This window comes from Leopardus geoffroyi, chromosome D3 (assembly GCF_018350155.1).
Source record: "Leopardus geoffroyi isolate Oge1 chromosome D3, O.geoffroyi_Oge1_pat1.0, whole genome shotgun sequence".
In the NCBI taxonomy this organism is placed as follows: Eukaryota; Metazoa; Chordata; class Mammalia; order Carnivora; family Felidae; genus Leopardus; species Leopardus geoffroyi.
The window spans coordinates 13,687,984-13,703,262 of NC_059339.1; the positions used below are offsets into that span (position 1 = coordinate 13,687,984).

Below are 15,279 nucleotides of genomic sequence, written 5' to 3' on the forward strand. Positions count from 1 at the left end.
GGAATCTGGATTCTGGGATCATAGATTCTGTGCTAGCTTTTCTGTAAAGTATGGAGGTTGAGAAAGCAGGCTCTGGAGTTAGCTAGTTGAATCTCTCTTGTTCTGTCTCTTACCAACTATGTGGCTCAGGACATGTAACTTTCTCTGTGCCTTGGTTTCTTGATCTGTCAGATGGGGGTATTATTAGTACCTAATTCATGGGGTTGGTTGGAAGTTTTAATGATATAATCAATGAGGAGCCCTTAGAAAAGTGGCACACAGTACATTTTCAGTAAATGTTATGCCCGCCCCTATTGCTATTATCATTTGTGTTAGTTTTACACGGCTTCTGTGACAAGGTACCACATGCTGGGTGGCTTAAACATTAGGGATTCACTTGGGTGCCTGAGTGGCTCAGTCATTTGAGCATCAGACTCTTGATTTCGGCGCAGGTCATGATCTCACAGGTCTGTGAGTTCAAGCCCCAAGTTGGGGCTTGGGATTCTCTGTTTCCCCTCTCTCTCTCTGCCCCTCTCATTCTCATTCTCATTCTCATTCTCTCTCTCTCTCTCTCCTCTTTCTCTCCTCTCTCTCTCTCTCTGTCTGAAAATAAATAAACTGAAAAAAAATTAGCAATTTATTGTCTCACAGTTCTGGAAGCTAGAAGTCCAAGATCAAGGTGTGGACAGGGTCAGTTTCTTCTGAAACTCTGTCTTTGGCTTGTGGATGGCCTCCTCCTCCCTTTGTCCTCACGGGGTCTTCCCTGTGTGTCTGTGTCCTAATCTCCTCATGTAAAGACACTAGTCATGGGGCGCCTGGTTGGCTCAGTCGGTTGGGTGTCCCGACTTTGGTCAGGTCATGATCTCACAGCTCATGAGTTCGAGCCCCACGTTGGGCTCTGTGCTGACAGTTTGGAGCCTGGAGCCTGCTTCAGATTCTGTGTCTCCCTCTCTCTCTGCCCCTTCCTGCTCATGCTCTGTCTCTCTCTCTCTCTCCTTCAAAAATAAATAAACATTAAAAAAAAATAACGATAAAGACACTAGTCCTATTGGATCAGGACCCACCCTAATGACATCATTTTAACTTAATCATCCCTACAAAGACCATGTCTTCAAGTACAGCCACTTTCTAAGGTCCCGGAGGTTAGGGCTTCAACACAGGACACGATTCAGCCTGTAACAATATTGGTACTGTTATTTGTACCCCCCGCCCATCCTCCACTGGGGTGCTTACCTCTCCGTCTGACTTGGTGGGGCTCTCTCTTCCCTCCTGGCCCAGAAATCGCAGCCAAGCGCTCAGCTCCGAGGCGAGCGTGGATGAAGGCGGCGTCTTTGAGAGTCTGAAGGCAGAGGCGGCCTCCCCACCTGCACTTTTCTCCGGCCTCCCCGGCCTCCCTGCCAGCAGCCTCCCCACCACCCCATTCCCATCCAGCCTGGTGCTGGGGGCATCAGCCGGAGGCGGGGACGTGTTCATCCAGATGCCAGCGTCCAGGGAGGAGGGCGGGGGCCGGGGCGAGGGGGGCACCTACCACCACCGCCAGCCCCTCCATCACTTCCATCACGGCGGCCACCGCGGGAGCTCGCTGCTGCAACACGTGGGTGGGGACCACCGCGCTCACTCCGACGAGGGGGGCGACGAGCAGCCAGGGACGCCCGCCCCTGCCCTGTCCGAGCTGAAGGCCGTGGTCTGCTGGCTCCAGAAAGGCCTGCCCTTCATCCTGATCCTCCTGGCCAAAGTGTGCTTCCAGCACAAGCTCGGTGAGTCCAGCGGGTCCCGGGTGTGTCAACCGGGGGCTTCACCTGCCAGGTCGGGGGCAGGAGGGGTTCATCCCGAGTGCCAGGGCAAGGCAGCAGAGGTCTCCATGGTGCACGGTGCTTACGGTGCTTAGGATTATGGGATTCTGAGTGAGGCCTGGGTTCCAGTCCTGGTTGACCAGCTCTGTCGACCTGGGACAAGTCAGTCACCTTCTCTGAGCCTGTTTCTTCCTCTGTGCTGGGGAGCTTGGCATGTGTCCAGCAGAAAATTTTCTGCTTGGTGGGTGTGAAGCAATACAGGGTAGTGACCTTTTAATGTTGCTCACGGTCCCCTTAAGCTAGGGCCAGGCCCGATGTGTCTAAGTGGGTGGTGTCAGACCCTCCTCTGTCCCGCAGGCATTGCCGTGTGCATCGGGATGGCCAGCACCTTTGCCTATGCCAACTCCACGCTGCGAGAACAGGTCTCTCTGAAGGTGAGTCACCTGGTGAGTTAGTCTCCGAGGTTGCTGTAACACGTGACTACAAACCCAGCGGCTTAAAACGATACAGATTTACCCCCTTATAGTTCTGTGGATCGCAAGTCTGAAGTGGGTCTCTCCAGGTGAGGGTCACGTGTCAACACAACTGTTCTTTCCAGAGGGTTCAGAGGTGATCCCCTTGCCTTGCCTTTCCCAGGTGCTAGGGGTGGCTCATGGCCCCTTTCTTCCTCCTTTGAGCCAGCAACCAATGTTCCACCTCTGTGCCCACCTGCCCCTAGTCCCTTCTCCTTCTGTCTCCTCTTCCACTTTTAGGGACTCTTGTGATTACATCAGCCCCAGCTGGACAGTCCTGGAGTCTCTCCCCGTCTCGGGGCTAGCTGGTTAGCAACCTAAATTCCCTTTGCCATGTAAGCGGACATATCCACAGGTTACAGGGATGAGGACGGGGACACCTATGGGAGGCCTATGAGAGGCTGTTCTTCCGCCTGTCCCCCCGGGACACATCGCCTGCCATCTTTCTCCCAACCTTTCCGACAGCAGCGTCTCCCCCCCACGCCTGCCCACGGCACCCTCATCTGCCTGGCTTCTCTCACGGTTAAGGCCATCCCGCTGGCGTTCCAGCTTCACACCAGCATCATCCAGAATTGCCATCTAATATCCGCTTGGCGCTAACCACGCCCAGCACAGAGCTGGGCAGACGGCACAGCTCATCTTGCAGATTTGTCCCGGCAGCCCAGCAGGGAGGCAGAATCGTTCTTACCTCATTTTCCCAGTGAGGAAACGGTGGCTCAGGGACACTACGTGCCTTGCGTACGAGGTCACACGGTCCGTGAAAGTGGTGGCGTCAGGCTGTGAACCCGGGCCTTGGGCCCACAGGCTGTGCTCACCCCAGGTTGATATCCCAGCTTCTCCAGCCACCTGCACACAGGCCCTTGGATAGGTTACCTTGGTGATCTCAGTCCCAGGTGCCGCCCTAGAAAATGAACCATTCAGATGAGATAGTGCCTAGGCATTTAGCACAGGTCCTTCCGTAGAGGCAACGTTTAACTGAGCTGCTTGTAACCAGCATGCCCCTTCTGCGGTGCCGGTGATCCCAGAACAGCCACCATCCTCCCTGACCCTTCTCTGGGTCTTTCTCAGAAGCATCTGGGCCTCTGTGAGGGCAGCTCGGTCTCCATTTGACACATGAGCACGTTGAGGCCCAGGGTTGGGCATGGGGCCATAGCTTTCTCATGACCCTTGGTCTCCTCTTCCTCATGCACACCCCTTTCTGCTGCTGTTAGAACAGCAGGTTGATCAACGCCACAGTGGGGCACTTTTAGGACTGGCTCTCTCTATTAATGCAGTAACATCCAAGTGGTGCCTTGGCTTACATTTTAGGGGGCAAAAGAGTGCCTGTATCCATCGATAGGCATTCCAGGCAGGGATCCTTGAGCCCTATGAAGACACAGGTGATGTTTTGCCCATCTGTACGTATTTTCTGCAAGACAGATTCTGCATGACCCTCAGTAAGTTTAGAAATATCAACTTACTGCTAGAGAACTCTCCCCTTTGTCCTTCAGAGTTTGGCTTCCCAGGGCATTGCTAATTCTCTCTTTGTATTCCTCCTTTGGTTTGGATTTACAGGGGGATTAGGCTGGAATCCATTATTTATTGGAGTAAGAAGGGCTGCTGAGTAGATTATTCACATTGATAAGAGCCGTGGGTTGGTTGGAGGTGGTTTCTAGGGTCATTAACCTTGACCACGCCTGGAATAATGGGTGGATGGAGATGCATTTATTTTGTCTACTCTATGGAAATGTGCTTTGTAACCGTGCACGGAGCACTGATCTGTGTCTGGAGACAGTGGAGCATTTACCAAAACCGCAGGGAAGGTTACAGTGAGAGAGTTATGACCTCATCTGATTCCAGCAACGCAGCCACCCTGATCCAGGAAAAGATGAGCTTTTGAGAGTCAGCAGCACAGGGGTCTGTGTGCATGTCTCCCCAGAATGCATGCACCCTACTCCGTGCCTTCTCCACAGATTCCTTGGGATCACTCTCAGCTGGAGAAGCTGCTGGGAAATAGGAAACCAAGTAGGTTTTCCTTCTCGTCTTCCTGGGGACTCATCAGAAATGCGGCTGGAGAGGGGCACCTGTGTGGCTCAGTTGGTTGAGCATCTGACTTCGGCTCAGGTCATGATCTCATGTATCCTGAGTTCGAGCCCCGTGTTGGGCTCTATGCCGACAGCTCAGAGCCTGGAGCCTGCTTTGGATTCTGTGTCTCCCTCTCTCTCTGCCCTCCCCCACTCCCTCTCTCTGTCTCTCTCTCTCCCCCAAAATAAAACATTTAAAAAAAAAGAGGGGCGCCCGGGTGGCTCAGTCAGTTAAACGTCCGACTTCATAGTTCATATGATGTCATAGTTCATGAGTTCGAGGCCCGCATCAGACTCTGAGCTGACAGCTTGGAGCCTGAAGCCTGCTTTGGATTCTGTGCCTCCCTCTCTCTCTGCCCCTCCTCCGCTAATGCTCTGTCTCTCTCTCTCTCAAAAATGAATAAGCATTAAAAAAAATTTTTTTTCTAAAAAAAGAAATGAGGTTGGAGAGAGAAGCAGGGATGACTTGGGCAGAGTCTTTGATGGCCTCGTGTACAAGCTTGAATCTAACCCTATAACTGTGGCCCTGTATTGAATGGCCAGGCCAGGATAGTAGCCCAGAAGTCCTAGAAAAAGTAGGAGCGGAACTTGCAAACCTGTAGATCTGAATCTATTGCTGGGTTGTAAAGTCTGAATAATAGTCCTACCATTCACTCAGCCTGAAACATGAATCCATGGTAGACTGAATGTTTACCTTTAAAACTTAATCCTTAGCAAAACTCCCATCCTCAATTGAGGGCACAGAGACCTAAAACAAGTGCCCTTGAGCAACAGCTCTTTACCTTCTCTGTGCCTCAGTTCTTTATAGTAAATCTGAACTAACATTTACTGCATACAGCACTGTTCTGAGCGTTTCGTGCGCTTCAGTTCTCACAACTCCGTTGTGGAGACACAGTATATACCCATTTTCCAAATGAGGAGAGGGAAATGCAGAGAATTTCGGTAACTTGCCCAGCCCTCCGATTACAGACGAAGGGTTTGAACCCAGGCCGTCCATCTCCAGAATCTTCTGCTAACTGTAATGCCTTCCTGCCTTTTCACATAGCAGGTTTCTACATTTTGTGTGTGGGGGGGGGGGGGGGGGGCTGGGGGGGAGATATATATAGAGAGAGAATCATATAGAGAGAATCTTAAGCAGGCTCTATGCCCAGCACAGAGCCCAATGCAGGGCTCAGTCTCACGACCATGAGATCATGACTTAAGCCAAAATCAAGAGTCAGATGCTTAACCGACTGAGCCACCCAGGCACCCCATGTTTCCACATTTCTGTCACCTTCTCTGTGACCATCCCTTGGGTTCCAGTGGGATGGGAAGATTCCAGCACCCTTCCCTTCACCATCAGCCCTGCTTCTTCCAAACCTTTGAGAAAGGGGGAAATTGGCACTTGTCAGAGAACATTCTGGAATGTTTTGCCATGTGCACCTTTGGCATTGCAGCATCCCTACAAATCTCTTGTTTTGTCTCCAGGAGAAGAGATCGGTGCTGGTCATCTTGTGGATCTTGGCCTTTCTGGCAGGAAACACCCTATACGTGCTCTATACATTCAGTTCCCAACAGCTGTACAACAGGTGAGCAGGGGAGGGGTTCTGACCCCTAGTGGGAAAGTGGGGGGCACTTTGCTTGGGACACACAACTCCTTCACTTGGGAACAGTGCAGTGGCTCTGTGTCACGTAACCTTTAAATTCCACCCTCTTGTATACACGCATGCCAGAGCAGAGCTCTCTAGTAGAAGTACACCGCAAGCTATGTGTGTGATTTTACGTTTTCTAGTAACCACACAGTGGGAAGGTGGGGGAGGGTCGGCCAGTAAAGACCTGTAGGACTGGGTTGAAACTCCAGCCAAGCTTTCAAATCATGTACATCTGTTTTAAAAATGGACTTTGAGGAATGGGAAGTTTCCCCACTTTCTGGGGCCACCCCATAAAAGCTATTTGGAGAGTTCGTTTTAAGGCATCAACACTCATCACACACAATGCGTTATTGTCTGGCCCAGAATATCAAGGTCCCGATGGGTGGAGGGTGGAGGAGGTGGAGTTTCCCAGAATCTTGGATGAATTTCCAGCTCATGCCATTCTCTGGGCATGATCACATTCACAGGCTCAGACCTCCACGCTCCCATCAAACCAGAGCTGAGTCAAACTGGCAGCACAGAAAGAGAGAGGGAGAGAGCAGCTTAGGAGAAAAGCAACAAAGCTGAACCCCTTCCGTAATGATGTCAATGGTCTATGTGTTTGATACCCATAGGCATCACCTTATTTTACCCTCTCAGTGACCCAGCAGGGTATTGATGGCCCCATTTCACGGGTGAGGAAACTGAGGCGTAATGAAGTCTTTCCTAATGAGTCTTAGTCCTGGTAGGCGGCCCTTACCAGCAAGACTGAATCTTCCTAGGATTTACAATCTGATGACCAGCGTCCTTCCACTTGACCACCTTTGGCAAATAATGGAACCTCCTTAGGCTTCGCCCTGTTTCCTCATTGGTAGAACGAGGACCAGGTTATTCTGGCTTTATCCACCTGACAGGCTAATTGTTAGGAAGGCCAAATGCTATAGTGCATGAAAAGTACTGGGTAAATGGAAACATTGATATATCATAATCCTATCCTGATTGATAGTATTCTTTTATAATAAATTACCTTTTATAATAAACGTACCTGTTGGTGGTGGTGCCTAACGAGGAGTGAAACTGATAATAAAGTACATCAGTCCATGAGAGTTCATAGGGTAGTTAGAAATAAGTGGATTTAGTGATCAATCTACAAAAACACTTTGGTCTCGCCCCTCCTTCAAAAGCCAAAACAGGAAAAATCCCCTAAGATAGTGAACTAAAACCCAGACAGATGAATCTGAGACCAGCTGGTGTCTCTGAGATGAGTGGAAGGCAGATCTTAATGTATTGCCATCAAAGAAGCGTAACAGAGAAGCAGAGTGTAGAAGTCAGTTAACCAGCCCAAGATCCCAGGAGGGACAGGAGCAGAGGCAAAGAGCACCTGGGGCTGCCGGACTCTCCCTGGATTGTAACACAGAGGGCCACTCAAACCTGGACGCGAGGCGTCCTCTAGAGGCAAGGCTAGAACGTGAAAGGACACAGGGTATCGGGTAAGGTTGCCAAAATAGATTATTTTCATTTGTTTATTTATTTTTTAACGTTTATTTATTTTGGGGAGAGAGACAACATGTGAGCGGGGGTGGGGGGCAGAGAGAGAGGGGAAGACACAGAATCCAAAGCAGGCTCCAAGCTGTCAGCACAGAGCCCAACGCAGGGCTCAGATTCATGGACCTCGAGATCACGACCTGAGCCGAAGTCAGACACTTAACGACTGAGCCACCCAGGCGCCCCTGATTGTTTTTATTGATTTTGCCCTACTCTAGCTCTTTGAGACTCTTTATTATAAATAGAAATTGATTTTTTTTAAATAAAAGTAAAAACCAGCCCAGTTTGGGGCAGCTGGGTGGCTCAGTCTGTTAAACATCTGACTCTTGATTTCGGCTCAGGTCATGATCTCATGGTTCGTGGGATCGAGCCCTGTTTCAGGCTCTGCACTGACAGCAGAGAGCCTGCTTGGGATTCTCTCTCTCTCTCTCTCTCTCTCTGCCCCTCCCTCCCCCCCTCCTCTAATAAGTAAACTTAAAAAAAAAAACAAAAAAACAGACCAGTTCATTCCTAGGAGGCTATAATAAGCAATCCCAGTTTGCACCACTTCCTGCCAGCCCAGCAGAGTATGTCAGAAGCATTCAGAAAGCATCCATGCTGGGCTGTGTGCACCGGTCCTTACTTTATAGTGGACAGAGAGGACTTGGTGTAGCCTTTGCTCAGCCTGTAATCCAGCAGGAGGAAAAGTGAGTGGACAAGCACAGTTTGGCTGCTGGTTCCTGTTCTGGCTCCCGTTCTAGCCAAGAGCTCTGGGCAGGCGACTGTACCTCTTAGGGCTCCCCCTTCCCCAGCTCAGATTGGAATAATCACAGTGCCTACCTCCTAGAGGTAGGAAAATGAAATGAGTTAAGACATGTAAAGTGTATAGAAGAGGCCAGCATGATGTAAGCAGCCAAGATATTTTAGCTCTTACGTTGTTATTATAAATAACTTCATCATCCTCTGGGGGTAGAAAGCAGAGCTACTCAAAGTGTGGTCCATGGACCGGTGGCAGTTTGAGAATGGCTTGATGTCTGTGTTTAACAAGGGAAGTACAGGAACTGAGCGTAGAGTTAACTTACCTGGTCCCAAATGGGTAGAACGGGTTTACGTACTCTGAGTAGCGCCGCTGTGGAATAAAGATGGAAAAGCACGAACTGTAGCCGGGATACCTGGGTCTGAATCTACCTCTGTCCCTTAGTATCTGTAGGACCTTGTACATGTTACTTTATCTTTCTGTGCCTCTGTTTCCTCATGTGCAAAATGGGGCAGATTCAATAGTACCTACCTTGTGGGCTGCTGTTATTATCACTGCTGCACAGCCGGGTCTGTCGTACGTCTGTTCTCCTGAATCCCACCGATGACACTATGAAGGAGGGAATGAGTCCCATGTTGCACATGAAAACACTGAGGCTTACAGAGATGACATTATCTGCCCAGGGTCCAATAAATAGAGAAAACCGGATTCAAACTCGGGTATGATATTAATGCCCGTATGTTTTCCATGCAACTTACTTCACCTCTCCAACCTCCGGTGCCTCATTTATAAATTGGGAATAAGCAGTGCCCACTGTGGAGGACAATGGGGTACAGTAAGTAAGTAGCTTAGTACAGTGTCTGCACATCAGTTTCTCTCCTCCGTATGTCGTGCTGGCCAGCCTACCTGCCTACCTCCCCTTTGCTTCCTCTTATGAAGCCTGTTGTGGACTCCTAAAACTGGAGGAAACCCTAACTAATGAGGCTCCTGGCCAATCTTATTGCATAGCCTTCAGGGGAACTGAGGCTCAGAGAGGTTAAGATACCTACCTGAGGTCACACAGCAACTTAGTAGCAAATTCAGAAACAGGACACAGATATCTGACTCCCCGTTCAGTGCTCTTTCTACAGGTTATATTCACACAGCCCCCAGAGTGAGTAGAAAGAGCTTCCAAGGGCCCGGGATCCTAAGTGAGCATCCTGACTCTCTCCCTCCAACCCCCACCAGCCTCATATTCCTGAAGCCCAACCTGGAGACACTGGACTTCTTCGACCTGCTGTGGATTGTGGGCATCGCAGACTTCGTGCTGAAGTACGTCACCATCGCCCTCAAGTGCCTGGTCGTGGCCTTGCCCAAGATCATCCTGGCTGTCAAGTCCAAGGTAGGCATTGGCTGCGGCCACGAGGTGGCCCCATTAACACCCATCATGCAGGGGATTCGGGGCACCTTCTGGAGGAGGAAAGAATAGGCCTGGGCGGAGCGGATGCCAGCGTTTAAAATAAACAGAGCCCATCACCCACCTCTTACAATTCCCTGAGTCTGAGCCTGGCTTCTCGTTGTCACCACCGTCCTTTGCTCTCCAAGGGCACTGCCTAAGTTTCATTGTTCAAAACTGCCCTTGATGCAGTTTTCATCTAAATCTCACCCGAGAAAGGAAAAAAGTATGTTGACACGTCCTGCTTCTCCCAGGGAAGGGTGGCTTTCATAGGTTTCCGATGTTGTGACTTCAGGAGTGTTGTTTGTTTAACGGCAAGCGTTCTGAGGCTCAGAAGAAATGAGCTCCGTGATCGATTAGTGATGTCTGCCGTGGACACAGGACCAGGCGTGGTGGTCATGGTGCTTTGCCTGCAGGGAAAGGCGTGCCGACAGGTGTTGGGGTGGAGAGGTCTTGGGGGATAACTATTGTCATTCAGAGGACTGAGCGGAGCTAGGAAAAGGCAGCATCTTTAGGGTGTAATGAATGCCTGTGCCTCTGCGAGAACACTTGTAGCAGGGAATCTGGACAGAGGCAGACGCACCAAAGAATCTCTGGAGACTCCTCCTTTCCATTCTGTGAAAGCAGCCATCTTTTCAACTTCAGAAACCTCAGAATTTGGGGCACCCAGGTGGCTCAGTCCGTGACGCGTCATACTCTTGATTTCGGCTCAGGTCAGGGTCTCATGATTCGTGTGGTTGAGCCCCGTGTCGGGCTCTGTGCCGACAGAGTGGAGCCTGCTTGGGATTCTCTCTCTCCCTCTCTCTTTGCCTCTCCCCTACTCACAAACTCTCTCTCTGTCTTTCTCTCAAGAATAAATAGACGTTAAAGAAAAGAAAAAGAAAGCTCAGAATTAGTCCCAGGCATTGGTTGGCAGGAGAGCAGGTTGGAACGGGCCATCCATCTTGAGGGCGCCCAAAGCCCTGTGCCCGATGTCTAGGAAAAACACTGCTGTGTCCCTTCTTCACTCACACGCTCAGTACTTCTGACCCCACGTGTGTGGCTTTCCCACACATCAGGCAGTTCTCCGACACCCCCACCCCACTTCCGACACCCATTTCTAGTCCAGATTGTCACTTGTGCTTCTGACCGACTGGTTAGAAGTCAGGGTTTCCACGACCCACTCCGTGGGTTCAGTCATTTGCTAGGATAGCTCACAGAACTCAGGCATAACGCTCGTTTACCCGCTGATTGTATAATTAAGGATATGGTAAAAGATGCTGATGAACAGCCAGGTGAAGAGGCGTGAAGGCGAGGTCTGGAAGGATCCTGAGCACAGGAGCTTCTGTCCCCATGCGTTGGGGTGCACCACCCTCCTGACCTGTAGATGTGTTCACCTTCCCTAAAGTTCTCAGAATATCCTGCACTATCGGGGTTTTTGTGGAGACTGTCACACAGGCAGGGTGGATCATAAGCTCCATTTCCAGCTCCTCTCCCCTCTCTGGAATAAGGGAGGTGGGGCTGAAAGTCCTAAGCTTCTGATCATGGCTTGGTTTTTCTGGTGACCAGCTCCCATCCAGGAGCCCACCAGGAGTCACCATATTAGGCCCCAAAGATACTCCAGGAAATTCCAGGGGATTTAGGAGCTCATTGTCAGCAATCGGGGGCAAAGACCGATAGATATATTTCTTATTATTCACACCAGGGCAGTCTGAGTCCGGTTTTGTCCCTCCACATCGCACTCCCCTCCCCCACCATGTGGTTTACTCGGTTGACCCAAAACCCTCAGCTGTTGTGGTTTCCTTAGATAAAGCCACAGCTCTGGTGCCAGAGGCAGTGCCAGGAGGTCTAAAATGGCATAAAGACAAAATGGGGAAGAAAGACAGAAGGGAAACAACAGACCTCAAGAAGTCCTGAGATGCCTCCCCACCTGCCCCTCGGAGACCACCGTCACCGTTACCGTTTGCCCCCTGAGCTCACACCATGTATCAAATAGGGGGCGGGGACTTGACAGTGGGAAGCAGGATGGCCCAGTGGTTCCACACGTGGACTTTGGCATTGAGCACAACTACATTCAGGTCCCAGCCACCCCCTTCCGAGCTGTGTGACTTTGGGCAGATGACAAAACCTCTCTGAGCCTTTATTTCCTCCTCTGTCAACTGATAACAAGAATGCACCTTCCTTCTAAGTACGTAGAGCTAAGTACTAAGAACTATTGCTGGTAGGAAACGGGAACTGCTTTTCCCCATGCCTGGCACATAGCGAGCACTCAGTGATTCACATCGCTTCTTGGTATTGTCTTTATGACCAGCCGTGTGACCTTGGATGAGTTACTCAACCTCTCCGTGCCTCGGTTTCCTCATCTGTAAAATGGGGAGAATAATTGTGCTGGGTGTCTTCCTCTTGCCCCTCCAGACACACTGTCCACGTTTCTTTCCCACCCTGCTGTCTGCCCTGGAGGCTGACCTGGGTGAACTGTACCAGCGGGCTCCCGCAGCCCCCAGCTTCCAGCGGGGTTCACCAGGGGAAAGCCTGAAAGGAGAGAGAGGCAGAGGTATTTATTCCTCTAGCGTGTTAGTCTCCTATGGCAGCTGTAACAAACCGCCACATGAATTCATTGTTCTTTGGTTCTGGCGGTCACATTTCCAAAATGCGTTTCCCTGAGCTCATCTTTCGGGTCGGCACTGTTCTAAGTGCTGTATACGCATTAGCTCGTTGAGTCCGCACCACCCCATGAAGTAGGTACTCTAATCACTACCATCCCCTTTCACAGTTGTGGGAGACAGTTCTGAACACACAGGTCCCATCGTGGGCAGCCCCCTGCAGACAGCCTTCCGTCAAGGTCTAGTAACTACACTCTCTGCTCACTGCTTCCAGGCGCGGTGGGGGATAACAGCTCCCCACCTGTGGAAGTTTCTCCACCCTGGTTACCTGCCCACACCTTTGTAAAGAGCAGATGTAGTCAACTCTTTCCCGATGAATAAATGGTTAAAAGACTTAAACACCCTTCACCAAAGCAGATCTCCTGGTGGCAGATATGCACGTGAAAAGATGCTCAGCCTCATTAGTCTTTAGGAAATGACAGTGAAAATCAGTGTGTGAGATGCCACACTCATCCATGGTGGTGGCCAACACGGAAAGGCCAGACCGCACAGCTGTTCGCACAGGCACAGCCGTGGGCAAAGACCGATAGATATATTTCTGGAACTCACACTTGCGGCGGGAATGTAAATGGCACCTCCGCTTTGGAAGCCAGCTTGGAGGTTTCTTGGAAGGTTAAGCATAACACCTGTCATACAGTCCAGCCCTCCCACCCGTAGGTGCTCACCCAAGAGGAATGAAACCATGTGTCCGTGAAAAGGCCTCTGCATGGGGCGCCTGGGTGGCTCAGTCGGTTGAGCATCTGATTTCGGCTGAGGGCATGGTCTCACGGTTCGTGAGTTCGAGCCGCGCGTCGGGCTCTGTGCTGACAGCTCAGGGCCTGGAGCCTGCTTCGGATTCTGTGTCTCCCTCTCTGTTGCTCCCCGGCTTGCACTCTGTCTGTCTGTCTGTCTCTCTCTCAAAAATAAAGACTAAAAAAAAATAGGCAGACAGATCAACAAATTTTGGTGTATCCATGCAACAAAGTACAACTCAGCAATGTAAAGGGATGAACTACAGTTGACCTTTGAACCACATGAACAACATGAATTGAACACTCATACACGATTTTTTTCTGATAAATACAGCACGGTGTTATCAATGTATTTTTCTCTTCTTTGTGATTTTCTTTTTTTTTTTTTTAATGTTTATTTTTGAGAGAGAGAGAGAGCGCAAGCAAGGGAGGGGCAGAGAGAGAGGGAGACACAGAATTCAAAGCAGGCTCCAGGCTCTGAGCTGTCAGCCCAGAGCCCGACGCGGGGCTCGAACCCACAAACCACGAGATCATGACCTGAGCCGAAGTCAGTGCTTAGCCAACTAAGGCACCCAGGTGCCCCTAGTTAGGATTTTCTTAATATTATTTTTCTCTAGCATACTTTACTGTAAGAATACATACAACATACAAAACAGATGTTAATCGGCTTTATGTTGTCAGTAAGCCTCCCAGTCAACAACTGTAGGCTGTTAGTAAAGTTCTTGGGGAGTCAAAAGTTATATGCAGATTTTTGACTGCACAGAGGTCAGTGCCCCTAAACCCCTGCCTTGTGCAAGGGTCAACTGTATTGATACAACATAAATGAATCTTAAAATACTTAACAGTTATGCTAAGTGAAGGAAACTGTAGCAACCAAGAGTGTACCTTATGGTTCCACTTCTGTCAACTCTAGAAAATGTAAACTGGCCTATAGTGACAGAAAGCAGATCAGTGGTTGGCTGAAGGGACCTCCCAGAGGGAAGAGATTACCAAGGGGCACAGGGAAACCTCTGGGGGTAACAGATACATTCACTGTCTTGACTGTGGTGATGGTTTCACAGGTGTGTACATATAACAAACTTACCAAATCGCACACTTTAAGAGAAGGAGCCACTGCCACATCTATACTGCTTCTGTCCGAGCTCCTCCCTGGCGTGGGCTGCTGTGGTCAGAGGCTTATCCTTGGTGCCTCCACTGAAAGTCACTTGTAGGGGCACCTACATGACTCAGTCAGTAGAGCATACAACTCTTTTTTTTTGTTTTGTTTTGTTTTTTTGATTTTGAAACCCAAGTTCCTTTTTTTTTTTTTTTTTAACATTTATTTATTTTTGAGACAGAGAGAGACAGAGCATGAACAGAGGAGGGGCAGAGAGAGAGGGAGACACAGAATCGGAGGCAGGCTCCAGTGTCTGAGCTGTCAGCCCGGAGCCCGACGCGGGGCTCGAACTCACAGACCGCGAGATCGTGACCTGAGCTGAAGTCAGACGCTTAACCAACTGAGCCACCCGGGCGCCCCGAGCATACAACTCTTGATCTTGGGGTTGTGAGTTCAAGCCCCACACTGGGTGTAGAGATTACTTAAAAATAAAATCTCAAGGGACACCTGGGTGGTTCAGTCATTTGAGTGTCTGAGTCTTGATTTTGGCTCAGTTCGTGATCCCAGGGTCGTGGGATCGAGCCCCACATTGGACTCTGTGCTGGGCATGAAGCCTGCTTGAGATTCTGTCTTCCCCACTTGCACTCTTTCTGTCTAAAATGAAAATGAAAAATAAATAGGGGCACCTGGGTGGAGCAGTTGGTTAAGTGTCCAACTTCGGCCCAGGTCACGATCTCATGGTTCATGGATTCAAGCCCCACATCGGGCTCTGTGCTGACAGCTCAGAGCCTGGACCCTGCTTCAGATTCTCCCTCTCTCTCTTCCCCTCCCCACTCGTGCTCTGTCTCTATGTCGAAAATAAATAAACATTAACAAAAATAATAAAGGGGCACCTGGGTGGAGCAGTTGGTTAAGTGTCTGACTTTGGCTCAGGTCACGATCTCATGAATCACAGGTTCGAGCCCCACATTGGGCTCTATGCTGACAGCTCAGAGCCTGGAGCCTGCTTCAGATTCTGTCTCCCTCTCTCTCTGCCCCTCCCCTGCTCACACTCTGTCTGTCTCTCTCTCCCTCAAAAATAAACATTAAAAAATTTGTTTAATTATATAAAAATAATAAAAATAAATAAATTAATTA

The 15,279-nt window shown here is 50.0% G+C and overlaps 1 protein-coding gene across 3 annotated transcripts in view; it reads left to right on the plus strand.

The window, feature by feature from the left end:
- Positions 1 to 15,279, plus strand: part of RNFT2 (ring finger protein, transmembrane 2) — a 90,569-nt gene that overhangs the window by 6,689 nt on the left and 68,601 nt on the right. For all 3 annotated transcript variants that reach the window (XM_045457946.1, XM_045457947.1, XM_045457948.1), the window contains exons 4-7: positions 1,258 to 1,736; positions 2,130 to 2,206; positions 5,815 to 5,915; positions 9,466 to 9,619. In XM_045457946.1, the coding sequence (XP_045313902.1) occupies positions 1,258 to 1,736; positions 2,130 to 2,206; positions 5,815 to 5,915; positions 9,466 to 9,619 (811 nt within the window). The remainder of the gene's footprint in view (positions 1 to 1,257; positions 1,737 to 2,129; positions 2,207 to 5,814; positions 5,916 to 9,465; positions 9,620 to 15,279) is intronic.